Raw genomic sequence first — 17,045 nt, forward strand, 5'->3', positions numbered from 1 at the left:
AGATGGTCTGACGCAGAGCAGGTCTCAGAGCTCTGAGCTCTTGAGACTGCCACATTAGCTCTCTGGGAATATCATGTTTCAGTAAAACCTTTTTTCATGACATGTAACCCAGCTTACTACAGCAACTGTGCTAAAGAGACTGCACTCGCTCTGAGCTGGGAAACTTGCTGCTAGGGTTTCCCTCGTATCAGCAAGAGGATCAAGTCATATTTGAGCCAAAATACTATAATACAATCTAGTTTTGGAAAGAAAAATGCTTCCCAGTTTGAGTCTGAGCCATATTCTATTTCTTTTATTTTCATTATTTATTTTCTTTCACATTTGAGAAGAAACAGCTTACCTGCAATTTTGACTGTGCACAAAGATAAACTTGAAGGACATCAGCTGTACTACGTATTCGAACCGAAGCTCTTTCTGGCTCAAAGTTTGGATTAATTAAATCAGTGAAAGGTTCATTTGTGACATCATTTCCCAGTAATGAGTAGTAGAAAAAAAACTCAGGCTGTCGTTCAGGAAGCTTCATAGTACTAGGAACTAACTAAAAAAGGTGCAGAAAAGAAGAATGTATCTTTCATTAACGTACAGTTACAGTAATCCTTAAGCATTAACTTGGAACTTAAAGAGCTTAAAGTGACCTCAAACTACAGAGCAGCTGACCTAAATCCTAGCTTGCACTACACACATAAAAAGAGAAGACTTAATATTAAATATTCAAACTGAAAAAAAGAAATAATTTTACTTTACAACAATATCAACAACTTGCAAAATGACCCATTTTGAATTACCTTTAAGATTTATCAGCACCAAGGGCTGTAACTGACATAATGTAATCAATAATGTCAAGCACTGCACAAGTATTCAGAAATAAGCAGTGCCTCCACAAAATATATATCCTGTAAATAAACAATGCAGATTAGATACTGAGTTATATAATAACTTATGTGATTGAATAAAAGACTGGAACAGCCAGAAACAGCTACTTCATCTTGCAGCCACTGCAACTCAGTTCAATGCCTGAAAAGGTACAAGCTACCCTAGAGTGATCACAGTAAGTTTACTTCACAAGGCCTTATAATTCTGACATGGAAAACAATTTTCTCTGAAAAAAGATGACAAGACTGAGAAAGGTTTATCATACACTATGAGTTATAGATCAATTAAAATCATGCTGGCTTAGAGTCATGACTTTCACAGTAACTTAGGCATACCTATATTTTTAAATCATACATCTATCAGTGTGGTACAGTACAGCATAAACACAGCAGCTGAGGCCTAAAGCTGATATAATCACATTAGCATGGCACTTCACTCAAGCTAGTAAGCCCTTCCCACAGGCAACATATAAACTCTACTGTTTCATATATCTTACAGATCTGAAAGGTAATTAGTCATATTTGAATTCCAGCATATGGGTACTGCACTGAAGACTGATATTATCCATACATATACTTTTTATACTGAATTGTAATATAAATGTATGCATTTCATAAAAGTGCAGAATTAAAAAAATGCAATTTTAGTGCTCCAAAAGAATTCTGATCTTTCATCTGTAATCTGACATGTAAGCATTACACAAAGTTTTACAACTCAAATTAATGTATATTAATTCCACATGGGACAAGGCTATTTATTGCAAGAAACTTATAAGACCATAAAAAAATCCTAACTAGAAATAAGGCACAGAAGGGCAAAAATACAAACATAGGATAATACTTCCTAAAAACTACACATAGCAAGGAAACAAACCTGTTCCAACTGTGCAGCAAACACAATAGTTATAGACAAGACAAAGTAGTCTCTGCAATACTCTGCTGGTCCAATTTGATGATATCCCTCTTCTTCATTCCAGATTGGTACAATACTTTTAGGGTCTAGTCCAGAAAGAAGGGCAGATGCTAAGAGAGAAGAAAAATATTACCTAACTTGTGACCTTATTAATTGCTGTAGTAATCTTACATAACTGTAATTTTACCTTTAATTATTGTACATAAGGAAAGAAAAATTGCAAATAAAGATCTTGATTTCAAAACAAAAGAGTCTAAGTATACACAGGTATAGCTACAAAAAAAAAAGAATCTGAAATTAATTTCTATTCAGTGGCCACAGTGAGTAACATTACAGTGACTGCAACTTTATTTCATTAGGCTAGAGTCTACCATGCCATTTCTCCATTTTACTCATTAAGGAAAATGCAAGATAGTAACTGCACATGACAGTATGTTCAACTGTTGAAAGTATGACATCTCATGCCACAGACTTTTGGAATGTTTCAGTTAAAGACTTTTCATCTGAAGACTTCAGTGCATAAAACACTGTTTAAATTGAATCCCTGGAAGTGTTCAAGGCCAGGGCGCATGAGGTGTTGAACAACCTGGTATAGTGGAGGGTGTCCCTGCCCATGGCAGGGGGATTGGAACTAGACGATCTTTGAGGTCCCTTCCAACTCAAACCATTCTATGATTGTGTGATTCTATTCCATGAATTCTGGTTTACTAGTTTCTACTCCATAGTACCAGTAATTTAATACATGTCAAGGCACCTCAGGTTTCGCCAAAGAGTAATAATCACACAGCACTTTTGGTTGTGATCCAAAAGGCTCTGTTTCAAACACCGGAAACTTTAGAGCACTTAGGTCAGCAAAGGAAGAAATAATATAAAAAACCCAAGTGTATGAATCCTAAAAGGAAAGTATCTCCTTTACTATCTGACTAGACTAGAACTGGGTAGCCTAGCTTTGCGATATCTAACACTTGGGAAGATAACTTCAAACCTGCGAAAATCTACACATTTGTTTTCCTCCATTGCCTAAATATGGTTATCAACTAATCTTGAGATGACAGAAGAAAGGCAAAAGCTGGCAAATTTGCTTATATCAAAGCATGAAGTGGAAGACAGTGCTGGGTGAAGGCAGAAGGGATTTCTTGTATTTTCTGCCAGAGTCATGAGGGGTAGAAGAGCTTGTGGGCAGAAAGATCACAAGGGAAGCGCAGATTAACAAAACATTTATAGTAGTTCCTTGCCTCCTTTACAAAATTTAAAGCATTCAAAATTCCCTGTGCTTTGTTGTGAACCTGAAAGATGGAGTAAGTGATTACACCAGAACTTTAATACTACATTAACCACTCTTGCAATGCAGCGAGGTCAAAGAATCATCGAATGGTTTGGGTTAGAAGGGAAATCAAAGATCATCTAGTTCCAAATCCCCTGCCATGGGCAGAGAAATCCTCCACTACACCAGCTTGCCCAAAGCCTCATCTAACCTGGCCTTGAACACTTCCAGGGATGGGGCATCCACAACTTCTCTGGGCAACCTGTTCCAGGGCCTCACCACCCTCTGAGTGAAAAATTTCTTCCTTATATCTAATTGAAATCTGCCCTCTTTCAGTTTAAATCCATTGCCCCTTGTCCTATCACTACACACCCTTGTAAAAAGTCCGTCTCCAGCTTTCCTGTAAGCCCCCTTAAGGTACTGGAAAGCTGCTGTAAGATCACCCTGGAGTCTTCTCTTCTCCAAGCTGAACAGACCCAACTCTCTCAGCCTGTCTTCATAGCAGAGGTGCTCCAGCCCTCTGATCATCTTTGTGGCCCTCCTCTGGACTTGCTCCAGTAGCTCCACATCCTTCTTATGTTGGGGACTCCAGAGCTGAACACAGTATTCCAGATGGGGTCTCACGAGAGCTGAGTAGAGGGGCAGAATCACTTCCCTCGACCTGCTGGCCACACTTCTTTTGATACAGCCCAGGATACGATTTGCTTTCTGGGCTGCCAGCGCACATTGCCGGCTCATGTTGAGCTTCTCATCCACCAGCACTGCCAAGTCCTTTTCCTCAGGGCTGCTCTCAATCCATTCTCCACCTAGCCTGTACTTGTGCTTGGGATTACCCCAACTCACATGCAGGACCTTGCATTTGGCCTTGTTGAACTTCATGAGGTTCTCACAGGCCCACCTCTCCAGCCTGTCAAGGTCCCTCTGGATGGCATCCCTTCCCTCCAGCATGTCCACAACACCACACAACTTGGTGTCATCTGCAAACTCGCTGAGGGTGCACTCAATCTCACTGTCCATGTCCCCAACAAAGATGTTAAATAGCACTGGTCCCAGTACTGACCCCGGAGGAACACCACTTGTCACTGGCCTCCATGTGGACATCAAACCATTCACCACTCTTTGAGTGCGACCATCCAGCCTATTCCTTATCCACCAAGTGGTCCATCCATCAAAACCATGTTTTTCCAGTTTAGAGACAAGGACGTTGTGTGGGACAGTATCAAATGCTTTGGATAAGTCCAGGTAGACAATGTCAGTTGCTCTTCCCCTATCCATCAATGCTGTAACCTTGTCATAGAAAGTCACCAAATTAGTCAGGCAGGATTTGCCCTTAGTGAAGCCATGTTGGCTGTCACCAATCACCTCCTTATTTTCTATGTGCCTTAGAACACTTGCCAGGAGGATCTGCTCCATGATCTTGCCAGGCACAGAGGTGAGACTGACTGGCCTGTAGTCCCCTGCGTCTTCTTTTTTCCCCCCTTTTTAAAGATGGGGGCTATGTTTCCTGTTTTCCAGTCATTGGGAACTTCACCAGATTGCCACGACTTCTGAAACATGATGGATAGTGGCTTAGCAACTTCATCTGCCAGTTCCCTCAGGACCCGCAGATGCACCTCATCTGGTCCCATGGACTTGTCCACCTTCAGGTTCTTTAGATGGTCTCGGACCTGATCTTCTCCTACAGTGGGCAGTTCTTCATTCTCAACAGTCCCTGCCTTTGCCTTCTGTGACTTGGGCTGTGCAGCTGGAGCTCTTCCCAGTGAAGACTAAGGCAAAGAAGTAATTGAGAACCTCAGCCTTCTCCATATCCCGGGTAGCCAGGTCCCCCGTTTCCTTCCAGAGAGGGCCTACATCTTCCCCAGATTTTTTTTACCACTGACATACCTACAGAAGTTTTTCTTGTTGCCCTTGATGTTCCTGGCCAGATTTAACTCTATCAGGGCTTTAGCTTTCCTAACCTGATCTCTGGTAGTTTGGACAATCGCTCTGTATTCTTTCCAGGCTACCTGTCCTTGCTTCCACCCCCTATAGGCCTTCTTTTTGTGTCCGAGTTGGTCCAGGAGCTCCTTGTTCATCCATGCAGGCCTCCTGGTGTTCCTACCCGACTTTCTCTTTGTTAGGATGCACCGCTCCTGAGCTTGGAGGAGGTGATCCTTGAATATTAACCAGCTTTCTTGTGCCCCTCTTCCCTCCAGGGCCTCATCCCATTGTACTCTAGCAAGGAGATCCCTGAAGAGGCCAAAGTCTGCTCTCCTGAAATCCAGAGTAGTGAGCCTGCTATGCACCCTCCTTGCTTCTCTAAGTATCTTGAATTCTACCATTTCATGATCGCTGCAGCCAAGGCTTTCCTTGAGCGTCACGTTCCCCACCAGCCCTTCATTGTTAGTGAGAACAAAGTCCAGCAAAGCACCTCTCCTCGTTGGTTCCTCTACCACTTGGAGAAGGAAGTTATCATCCATGCATTCCAGGAACCTCCTGGATTGCCTATGGCCTGCTGTGTTGTCCTTCCAACAGGTATCAGGATGGTTGAAGTCCCCCATGAGGACCAGGGCTCGTGAATGTGAGGCAGCTCCTATCTGTCTGTAGAGGGCCTCATCCACCCAGTCCTCCAGGTCAGGTGGTCTGTAGCAGACCCCTACTACTACATCCCCTGTCCCTGCTCTCCCTTTAATCCTAACCCATAAACTCTGTTGGGACCTCATTCGTCCCCAGGTGCAGCTCCATGCATTCCAGCTGGTCCTTGACATAGAGGGCAACTCCTCCTCCTCTTCTCCCCTGCCTATCCTTCCTAAAGAGCCTGTACCCTTCTATTCTGACACTCCAGTCATAGGATTCATCCCACCACATCTCCATGATGCCAATAAGATCATATCCAACAGGCGCGCACACACTTCTAACTCCTCTTGCTTATTCCCCATGCTGCGCGCATTGACATAAAGTCATCGAAGCCTGGGCCAGAAACCTTGTAAAACACTTAGTGCCACTGACCACTTTGTTTTCACAAAACCACAGCATTGTAAGATAAGTAGGAGAAAATCCACTAGTTGTAATAACAGAGGCTCAGTTTTGAGAAATTTAGATAGACTTCCAGGTGGAGGATGAGGGTCTAGGTAAATCTGGTTTTGCTTTGGGAGTCTTTTTTTTTTTAATCAAGTTTCTAAGGGTTTGGTTTTGTGTTTTTTTTTAAACTACTAACCTGCATTAAAAAAACCAGCAGATTAAAAAAATGACTGAAAAGCACAGCACACAAATAAAGGTACCTACTAGCATTGACATTTGAGTTCTAACAGGTTTTTGACAAGTTTCACTAATCAATTTTAAGAGGAATGTACAAGGGAATGTAGAAGTGGAATAAATCCTAATAGTGAAAGTAGATGTAACTACATTAGCAATAGAACATGACATATGCACTGGATGATTTAGATTGGATGAAAAACCTAGCAGAAAAGAGAAGACTACTACACAACAAATGAAATATTGCACTACTTTATAATTTCAAGCCCAAAATACTGAAACCGTATTCTGTAAAGAAGGTCCTTTGTTATTTCTTTCATTACAGAACTTTCTAAAGCCCTGAAATATGATTAAGATGCCTATAGGAGTAAACTATGAGTCCCTGATGCTGATTGTAAAGATCGGTTGGTTTGCAGCTCTGTCCACCTGAAAGTCACACAATTACCACAGTGAAGTATCCTTGCAAAGTTATTACCACAAGGTACCTTAATCAGCTCTAAAGGATTTGCATTGGAAATACTATGAAATTAAAATTCTCTTGAGACTTAAGCCAAAACATTTGCAACAGGTGATATGTTTGTCTGGCACAGGAACATTTTTAATTCAAAGACATTATGTTACTTACCCTTCCCTTCTCTAGGGGGTGCCTCCTTTGCCTTAAAACCATCAACGAGTGCTTTTGAATCAGCCTCCAACACAACACTTACTTGTATTTCAGATTTAAATTTAGTGTACTTGTTACTAAGCAGAGGATACCATTTTGGTGCCTACATAATTAAAAACAAAAATAAAACCCAAAAGCATTTAAAAACAGGAAAATAGTATAATATTGTTACAGAAAAACTAGACTTGCTCTAGCATTTCTACTTCATCACCTACAGAAATATACCTTGTTTTTTGTTTCCAAAACTTTGGTCTATTTTGAGTACACCATTATACAGAAAGATTCTACAGAACGATTCTTGGAAGACTAGCTGAACATACTCTTTTCCACCAATTCGTACAGCAAACAAGTTAGCAGGAAAAATATGCCATAAATCTTTAGAAAAGAAAAAAATCTTTGAGTTCTCAACTGAAAGTGCAAAGTCATGCAGAAGACAAATCCTTAAGAAACACGATATCAAAATAAGACACAAGGGTCCTGTTATGACCCATATCAGTTACGTTTTGATCAAGCACAACAAAGTTTGATTAAATTTATACAATACATTTGCTCTATGATCTGTTATGGGGCTAGAACTTCTGATCACCTAACACATCTTCCACAGAGGCCCATTAAAAAAAAAAGACTTGATTTGATGATGGAGACTCAATTCAATTGTTTTGATAAATTTTTCCAGGTGATTAAATAATGGAATTGCTTAGAAGTATTGCTTACAAGTGTTCCAGTTCTCAAATTCAGAAGTGCAAGATTAGCATGAAAGTATTTTCATTTGCCTGTGTTCTTATATAGTCAACATGTCTCCTCTGAAAAAAGAGAAGTACACCATCAACTAGAAGTCATAGTCCAAAACAAGACCCAAAAGTTTTGCCTGTGTCTTAATTCAAATTCTGCTACCTGTAAGAGTACTATTGTCAAAATATAATTTTTAAAAACTCTATATCCCATAACATACCTGTTTCTTTTCCTGTACAGCCCTTAAATCAAGCACAATATAGCCTATATTTTCTTTAGCTGAAGATACAGGATCCAATGCAAAACACTGGAGTTTGATAGGTGTACGCTGCAGCCTGAAAGAACAACTCAGTTGCAATTCAAATGTAAAAAGTTAACTCTGCAATTAGTTCACAAAAATAATTCATAATTTTCAAGCATACCAATGATACAAAATTTCTTTGTTACAAAAGTAGTTTTAGTAGGTCAGAAACTGAGTTTATACTGAATGCCTAAAAATTCACCATTAAGTGAGAGAATGAACAAGTGGATTAATTTTGTAAAAGGACTATATCGGAGTCACAGAGCCTCAAGTACCTTTAAAAAGACACTAGTGACAAACAAATTCACATATAAGAAATAAGCACTGCACCTCACATGAAACTTATCTTAAAAATAGGACTCACACAAAAGATTTTTGTGCAAAGAACCTAACAATACTTGAAGGCATAGATATGGTGTCTAGAAGAAGATAAATTTAGGCATTTTTCTCTCAAAGATCATAGAATCACAGAATAGTTTGGGTTGGAAGGGATCTCTAAAGGTCATCTAGTTCCAACCCCGCTTCCATGGACAGGGACACCTTCCACTAGATAAAGTTATCCAGAGTCCTGTCCAACCTGACATTGAATGTTCCAAGGGATGGGCAACCTACCACCTCTCTGGGCAACCTGTTCCAGTGTTTCGCCATCCTCACTGTAAAAAATTTCTTCTATATATCTAGTCTAAATCTACCCACTTTTAAAAACATTATCCCTCATCCATTCACAACAGGCCCTGCTAAAAAGCTTGTCCCCATCTTTCTTATAGGTGTCCCCAGAGCCTTTTCTTCTCCAGGCTGAAGAACCCCAGCTCTCTGCCTTTCATCAGAGAAGTGTTCCAACCCCTCTGATCATTTTTGTGGCCCTCCTCCGGACTAGGGACCCCAGAGCTGGATGTAATACTCCAGGTGGAGTCTCATCAGTGCAGAGCAGAGGGGCAGAATCACCTCCCTGGACCTGCTAGCCACGATTCTTTTGACATAGCCCAGGATACTGTTGGCTTTGTGGGCTGAGAATGCACATTGCTGGCTCACATTCAGCTTTTCATCCACCAGTACTCCCAAGTCCTTCTCTGCAGGGCTGCTCTCAATCCCTTCATCTCCCAATCTGTATTGATAGCAGGGATTGTCCCAACCAAATGAAGGACCTTGCACTTGGCCTTGTTGAACCTCAGAAGGTTCACACAGACCCACTTCTCAAGCTTGCCCAGGTGAATATATGGCCTTTTAAACTTCTTTGAAAATACAGAGATAATATTATAATCTGTCAGTCAAAACCAAGTGACAGTTATGGAAATCTTATTCAATTTTCCAGCTCTATTTACTTGACATTATTAAAAATATTTTACATAGGCTTTTCAGGCGTGAAGTTCGGTTAATTCTGTGTCACAGTATATATAAGAAAGCTTGAGTCCGATGCTTGAACTATAGCATTACGAATTTGCTGAAAAGTCTAAGGTTTTTTTTCAGTAGTGTAAAAATATACCCTTTTGTCCTGGTTTCAGCTGGGATAGAGTTAGTTCTTCTTTTTAATAGCCAGAAGAGCTCTGTGTTTTGGTTTTAGTCTGGGTCTCATTATGAGAAGAACGTTGACAGTGCACTGATGTTTACAGTTGGCACTGAGGCCTCTGGGACTTTTCAGCTGCTGTGCTCTTGCCAGTGTGAAGGAGCACAACAGAATAGTGGGGAGCATGGCTGGGACAAAGGGTCCACAGCTTCCCTTATGATTTGAACTTAGACTTAGGATTGAGGGCTAAATTTACCAATGAAATATACCATATCATGCAGCGTCATGCCCAGTATGTAGATGAGAGTCAGCTGGAAAGAAGGGCCTTTGCTTTTCTGAGGGCTCTTACTCTCGGAGTGCTATCTCTCTCTCGCTTGTTCAGGATTGCAGTGTCGGGACTTATCTGTTTCAGGACAGGACTGGTCTTGGTCACCAGGCAGTGAGCAATTACACTGTGCATCACTTGTTTGTATACATTATTATCATTATACATATGTATATATCCAAATATTAGCAGTAGTAGTATTAAATTGTTCTTATCTCAACCCACATGTCTCTTTCCCTTTTTCCTTTCAATTCTCCTCCCCATCCCTTGGGATTGGGGGAGGGTGAGCAAGCAGCTGTGTGGCATTTAGTTGTCAGCCAGTCTAAACCACAACACCTTTAGAACTTATCTTGCCACGCGCTACTTTTGTTTGTTGTGGCAACATCATGGTAGATCAGTGTACAGCTAAAAGAAAGTTTCTAAAAAAAATTCAGATGGCAGTAACACAAAAATCGTATTTCAGTAGCTGTAAAGACAAGAAAATTAAATTTTATCTCCAAACTGTACTTAACTTTCTAATGTTACCTGTGCTGATGAAGTGCTTTCCTATCAAGTTCCCAAGCCAATTCTGTAGCAAATTCTGGCTGATCAGTATGCTCTACGGGATCAGTAGCCAACTGCTCACCATCAAACTTTGCTTCAACTATAAGCATGTGCTTGGGTCGTTTTGGAAAATAGCGCCCTGTAAAAGAGTGTAATTGCACACGCCATCACTAAAAAAGCAAGTGAGAGCTCAGATTTATGCCATAAACCAATTACATAAAAACACATTTCTCATATCATCTTCCCTGTGCTTACTCTAAGGCATGTTCTTTATATTTTAAAAAAAGTCTTCACACTACGCAGAAGAAAGAAGAACATAACACTCTTTGTGAAGCATCCAGAAATCGCAAGGCATTAAGTAACAAAGACAGAAAGAAACTAGGCTACCAGTATGATTTAATTTTGAGAAATCTATAATTGGGAATAGATCAATTGAACAGATGAGATACAGCGATCAAATGTTTTGCCTCTACTGCAGATTTGATCACCGTCCCACATCAAAGCAGCAAAACACCATCTGATGAAAACAGTGAAAGCTGTTCTTCCAACTACTTACTGTTGAAAAAGAGTCACTACTAGATTAGGAGAGTGCTTAAAGTTGTATAGGATTTGTCCCAGGTTCAGCATCATCCTGTATTCTGATTATCAATTTAAACGACAAAATGAAGTGAACACTTTTAAAAATTTACATGTATCACAGTGTAGGGAGCAACTACAAGCACGTCAGAGGACAGGGTCTTATTTTAAAGCTACCTTGGAAAACTACGTGAACGGACAGAGAGATAATAGGATTTACTTGACAAAGTGAAAGCATTCAGGACAAAAAAAAAAACAGAAAAAACACCCAAACAAGCAAAAAGCCCACACACACACTAACTGCACCTCAGTAAATATAATTAATTTGTAGAAAAACAAGACAAAGAATGATAAGTTGGGTATTTGAGTTAACACTAAAGCAAAGCTTATAATAGATTGCTAACAGGAAGTATAAACACCAGAATACCACTGAAAAAAAAAAAAAAAGGAGGGGCAGACACATGAAACAATCCTGATCATCGTAAGACCTCGGCTGGACTGCAATGTTTTGGTCCAAAGCTTTCCTGAAGCGTGACCCTGCGGGAAGGGCTCCACAGCCCGCAGGGAAGGGCTGGCGACCTGCGGTCCGTGCCCGGAGAACAAGCGGGCTACCGCGGCGCGGGGCTGCCTTCGCCCACGTACGGGCCTGATTCCGAGGGAGCGGTGACAAACGATTCCCACTGGGAACGGCAGCGACGTGGGGCCCCAGTGACAACACAGGATAGACGAATTTGCGATGCAAAAAGACTGATTTTTTTTTTTTTTTTTAGGAAAGGAAGGATGCTTTCATCATCCGCTTTAAGTAATACCTCCAGAAACAAACACCTCCAGAAACAAACCGGGGGTAGCGCACCCTGGATGTGAGGTGTGCGCGCCCGCGGCTTTATCAGAACCAGCTTATTAAACGCAGCTTGGCTTATCCCGCCCACTCCACCAGAGAAAACACATCCAGAGAGAGCGACCACCCCCGTTTTCCGTCAAGGACGGAGACGGCGACCAGCCGCCGGGAAGCTGCGACCCCTCCCGCTCCCTGCGTTTACCTTCCAGGACGGAGACGACGATCAGCAGCCGATCGGCAGCTCTGGAGACCATCTCCCCGCGCCGCCCGGGGGCTGCTGAGGCGGAGGCCGGGAAGCGCCGCCGCTCCCGCGGCGGAGCGGAGAATGCAACAAGAGCCTCTCACTCGCCCTGCCGCCACTCGCCACCCTTTTACCGCCCCGCAGCCTTTAAACGCCAGCCGCCGCCATACTTCCGCTTAGCAACGGCGCCCCGCCTGCCGCACGGCGCGCCACTTCCGGTGCGCGGCACCGGCACCGGCGCCGCCGCGCCGGGGCGGGGCGGGTCGGGAGGCGACGAGCGGCGGCACCTCGCGCGCCTTGCCGCGCCTTCTTCCCGCCGCAGCACGTCTGGCTGTATCGCGTTGTCCGTCTTTTTTCTGGGTCGGAAACGGGGCGTTTCGGGAAAGGCCGGCGCGCTGCGGGGTTTGCGCCGACTCGGCCCGCGAGCCCTTGCGCGGGTCCCGCTCGCTCGGCGGGTTCGCACCAGCGCGTCGCGCTGCCGGTCGGCAGATGCCGGCCGCTGGAAAGACATCCTGTCTTTTGGAACGGCGGAGTTTCGTTCCTTCTTTCCCACTGCGGTGGGTGGCAGGGCAGGGCGGGGCGATCTGAATCTCGTGCTAGCTGAGTGCAGCGATGACGTCGTGCCTAGATAATTTTTTGATGTATTCTGTCTTCCATGTGAAGTAGTAGTCACTTCAGCAAGAAAACCAGGGATTGGTTTCCCCTGGCTTCCCAGATTACATGTGTGCCTTGACCGTGAGGCAAAAGAAACCACTTTTATGTTTACAAAAAATTGGCGCTGACATAGAATCCTTACATTTTTGTAGCACAAATATTCTGGAGAGATAATGAGTCGCAATTTGCTAACATCAGGAGAGGGAGAATCCCTTTCACAGGAGTTTATTCTGGTTCTTAGACACTGTTAAGTGGATTTTCTTATTTCTGAGCTGAGTCTGACGGAGTTCAGTTCTGGCCGGTGCTTTTAGTTGTGGCATCTTCTCCTGTGTAACACCACAATTGAAGTGACAGCTCTACATTTACAGTCCAAGTCCTTGAATTTCTATCGCTGTCAGCTTCCGCAAACCAGGTCGTAACTACTTTTTAAAGAAGATCTGGAGGCACACCTCTGAAAAGTGAGTAGTTTTGGCTAGGGAGGGGACATGATCACAGGCAATGACAAAAATGCCCAGTTTTCCTGGCAGCTTTTGTAATTTGAAAATTGATTTATCTAGGTGTGATTCCTGGAAATATTGTCATCTTCTGGTGACTTATATGAGTTTATTCCATATTGGAGTGCTGCAGTTTGTAACTAGAATAAAATACTTTATCAATAAATAAAGATGCCAAAAAATAAGTTGCTTATGCTAGAAATTAAAGCCACTAGTGCTTCCTACTGAAAAAAATAATTAAAAATTATCCCTCAGTGGGCCTCTTCTTTTCCCCACAACAGTCAGTTATATTTCATTGCTTTTTGTTCCCTTCTATTTTTGGCATTTCTTCATATTTTCCCGTATTTTCTTTCTGTAACATTCCTAACCCTGTTAAAGATTTTTCCACTTTCATTCTTACCTTCTCTGCAGACCAATGCCCTAGACAGGTTTCTTCCTGTAGGGACAGTCTTCCTAATCAGCTGCTTTCCTTTTTAATTCCTTTTGCTTTATTACGTACTCCTTATCTAGATAAAGACTGCTGTCTTTTTTCTCATCAATCTGTTTTTGAATAAATAATCTCAAGTGCCAGAATTCTTTCAAGTCATGTTTTCTGTGTTTTTCTTAATTCCTGCTGCTCTTCTCTGAATTCTTAATTAGCCCTCACCTTTCTTCATTGACAGTGTCTATAGGTGGATAAACTACATCAGGGAAGGCCTTATTAGTGTTTTCTACAAGAGAATTACTGCATGTTTTTCTGCATGATCTCCACTTTTTTCTTGTGAACTACTGATGGAAAAACAATTGCTTCTTCTTGTAACTGTTCCTGGATTTGCCTTTTGCCCACTTAGCAGGCTGAACTGGTTCAGCACAGGGTCAGACAAATGCCAGAGCCAGCACAAAAGAATGAGAACATGTTGCTAACAACACTGGTTTGTGAGTCTTTGTATCTGCACATGGCAAGGTGTGTGAGATCTCCCCTTTTGGCAACAGCAAGCCATTAAATCGTGTCACCTGCCTCATGAAACTTTATCCTTAGACATTCTCTCCCTGCCCTAGCCTGACTTTTATCTTTATGTTACAAGTATTAACTGTGCCAAGAGCCTCACCACCATTAAGCTTTTCCAGCAAACACTTCGAAAAGCAAAAGGGACATGGGGTGGGAGGAGACAAAAAAGACATTGAGAAGACATTAGGACCTCCTTGGTTTTCTCAGCTTCATTTGCTTTGCAGGACACCAAGTCTTTCTCTACTCTTCCTATCACCACCAAAGACTGTTTTCTTATTACTTTTTCATAGTCTTGCCTAGTTGTATCTCACCTTGTGCATTTTTCTGCCCAGGTGTCAGGCTGCAGGATGTGCAGGATACCCTTACGCTGCTGGTGTGGGACAGCAGCAGTGAGCACACCTGTGGGAAGTGTGCCCAGGTAGAGGGACTCCTCCACTTAGTGGCAGAGCTCTTGGAAGAGGAGAGAGGTTGAGGAGTATCAGGGAGGAGAGAGAGACTACTGGAATCTCACCCTATGTTCCCTGGGACAGGCCTGTCAGGCAGAGAGGGTGCATGATAGGGAGGATTCCCTATCCCCTTTCCACCCAGCAGAATGCGATGACTTAAGGCATGGGGGGCAATGGTGCCAAGTTCCTGCCTGGCGCAGTGGATGTTTCTCCTGCATGACTGCCTCCCATGCCCAAGTACCCTTGCATAACAGGTACAAAGCTCTGCAAGTGGAACTGAACATTGAGGAGGAGGATGGTTCATCTAGGTTGGAGGTGTTGCCAAAGGTTAAGTCAACCTACACCCTGCATCAAAACTGCTTCCATAAAGAAGAGATGGGTCATTGTCATAAGAGACTCTCTTCTGAGGGGAACAGAAGATCCAATATGCTGACCGGACCTACTTCTCAGAGAAGTCTGCTGCCTGCCTGAGGCCTGGGCTAAAGATGTTGTGAGGAAACTTCCTACCCTCGTGTGGCCCTTGGATTATTATCCATTATTGCTTTTTCGTGTAGACAGCGATGAAGTTGCAATAAGAAGTCCAAGGGCAATAAAGAGAGACTTCAGTGCCTTGAGACGACTGGTTAAGGGATCAGGAGCACAAGTGGTGTTCTCTATTGTTCCAGTTGCAGGGAATGATGAGGGAAGAAACAGGAAGACTCAGCAGATCAATGCCTGGCTCCAAGACTGGTGCCACTGGCAAAATTTTGTGGGTTTAGGTCCTGGATCATTCCACACAACACCAGGCCTGCTGGCGACAGAATTTTCCTAAATGGCAATAAAGCCAATTGGGGTCCTGGTGTCTTTTTAAATGCTGGTCCCAACCCTCGGGCTGAGCCCTACTCACTGATGGGTAGAGTGGCCTATTGGGCTGGTGGTGTCGATATTTGAGAAAGAGGAGAACCTCTATTGATACCTATCAAATCCCTAAAGAGACTCTCCACAGCTTTTACAAAAGCTGCCTGTATTCAAGCTGTGCGTGAATGTGATCCCACTGATGTTCCACTTTCAGCACCTGTAGAACCTGCTATACTTAAACTGTTGATGAAAGAAGCTCCTGACATGCTCAAATGTTTTTTTCATTGCAAAGTGAGAAGAAATCCAAAGAGACTTAAACCATACTGAATTCTTTAACGTAACACAGGCTATTAGAGGTGATGAGGAAGAAGCGTTAGAGCAAAGGAAGGTCCCTACCTGGTCAATGTTATGTATAAAACTATAAAACGTGCAAGAAATGGGATGGAATGAAATTCCTGGTGAAACTAAAAACACAGGTCGCACTGTTAGGCAAATTAAACAGTCACATCAGAACAGCTCCCAGGAACCAAAATCCTCTGACCAACAATTAAAAGGCCAGGAGAGAAGTGAGCTATGGAAGAAGCGTTGGCACTAGGAATTCCTAGAGCCACGACTCAGAGACAGCCTCCCAGCATTATTCTGAGCCTAATTCAAGCATTTCAAAACGCAATACTCCAAATATTCCACCTCCTCTGTCACTGGCCTCTGGAGAAAGAGGTAACCGTTTCTTTCCTGATGGGGATCAATTACAAGATGTGATCTCAAAAAACTAATAGTGCCTGGATGGCAATTGGGCCTGCCTGTCTGGAGAATAGAAGCTTATCAATGGTTAACTGAAAACGGCCCTTACATTTTAATTCCAGTTGGCCCTGAACTTGCTGATTTGGGGGTTTCTGGTATCACCCTTTCCAGGTACAGAAGCCTCCATCCAGGTACAGATGTACCAGGTCAAGTGATAGGGGAAGCAGGGGCCTGGTATGTTAAGGTAGTGCCTTAACACTCCAGTCCACTACCTTTCGCAATCCACACCTGACTCACCCTAGGTTGGCATGTGGCTCAGAAAAGGGGGGGAATCGCACTGAGCAGCCCAGGAGGGGGGAGGTTGTACCACTACACCACCATGTGCTCAGTACACAGGAACACACTTGAAATGTCCTTATACTAATGGGCACAGTGCCCTAGCCATCTCAGTGGAGGGAGAGGATGGAGAACCACAGGGCAGCAAAGGTGCAAGGGTTGTTGGAAGTTTTAGAAACCACAGAAGTGCCTGGAAAGAGTTACATAGGAATTAAAGCTTTTCCTCCAAAAACGGTGGCAGGATCAATAGCCCACTGAAGCGTGTCTACACCAATGCATGCAGCATGGGCAACAAACAGAAGGAGCTGGAAGTCATTGTGCAGCTGGAAAACTGTGATGTAATTGCAGTCATGGAGACATGGTGGGATGACTCACAGAACTGGAGTTCTGCAGTGGGTAACTATAAAGATCCCTTCAGAAGAAATAGGCAAGGAAGGAGAGACCATGGGGCAGGCCTGTGTGTTAGGGAGTGTTCTGACTGCCTAGAGCTTGATGATGGTGGTGATAGGGTTGAGTGTTTATGGGTAAGATCAGGGGGAAGG

The 17,045-nt window shown here is 43.1% G+C and overlaps 1 protein-coding gene across 2 annotated transcripts in view; it reads right to left on the reverse strand.

The window, feature by feature from the left end:
• Window positions 1-12,035, reverse strand: part of CEP120 (centrosomal protein 120) — a 46,898-nt gene extending 34,863 nt beyond the window's left edge. The window contains exons 1-6 of one of the 2 annotated variants that reach the window (XM_086628757.1): window positions 11,969-12,035; window positions 10,335-10,491; window positions 7,900-8,014; window positions 6,909-7,050; window positions 1,747-1,895; window positions 341-538 (exon numbers count right to left, since the gene is read on the reverse strand). In XM_086628757.1, coding sequence (XP_086484883.1) covers window positions 341-538; window positions 1,747-1,895; window positions 6,909-7,050; window positions 7,900-8,014; window positions 10,335-10,491; window positions 11,969-12,020 — 813 coding nt within the window. In that variant the 5' untranslated portion in view covers window positions 12,021-12,035. Of the gene's footprint in view, window positions 1-340; window positions 539-1,746; window positions 1,896-6,908; window positions 7,051-7,899; window positions 8,015-10,334; window positions 10,492-11,968 lie in introns of those variants that run through there. The other variant, XM_086628756.1, reaches the window with a different exon arrangement.
• Window positions 12,036-17,045: the final 5,010 nt, after the last annotated feature.

The sequence above is a fragment of the Tauraco erythrolophus genome, chromosome Z (assembly GCF_009769465.1).
Source record: "Tauraco erythrolophus isolate bTauEry1 chromosome Z, bTauEry1.pri, whole genome shotgun sequence".
Classification (NCBI taxonomy): domain Eukaryota; kingdom Metazoa; phylum Chordata; class Aves; order Musophagiformes; family Musophagidae; genus Tauraco; species Tauraco erythrolophus.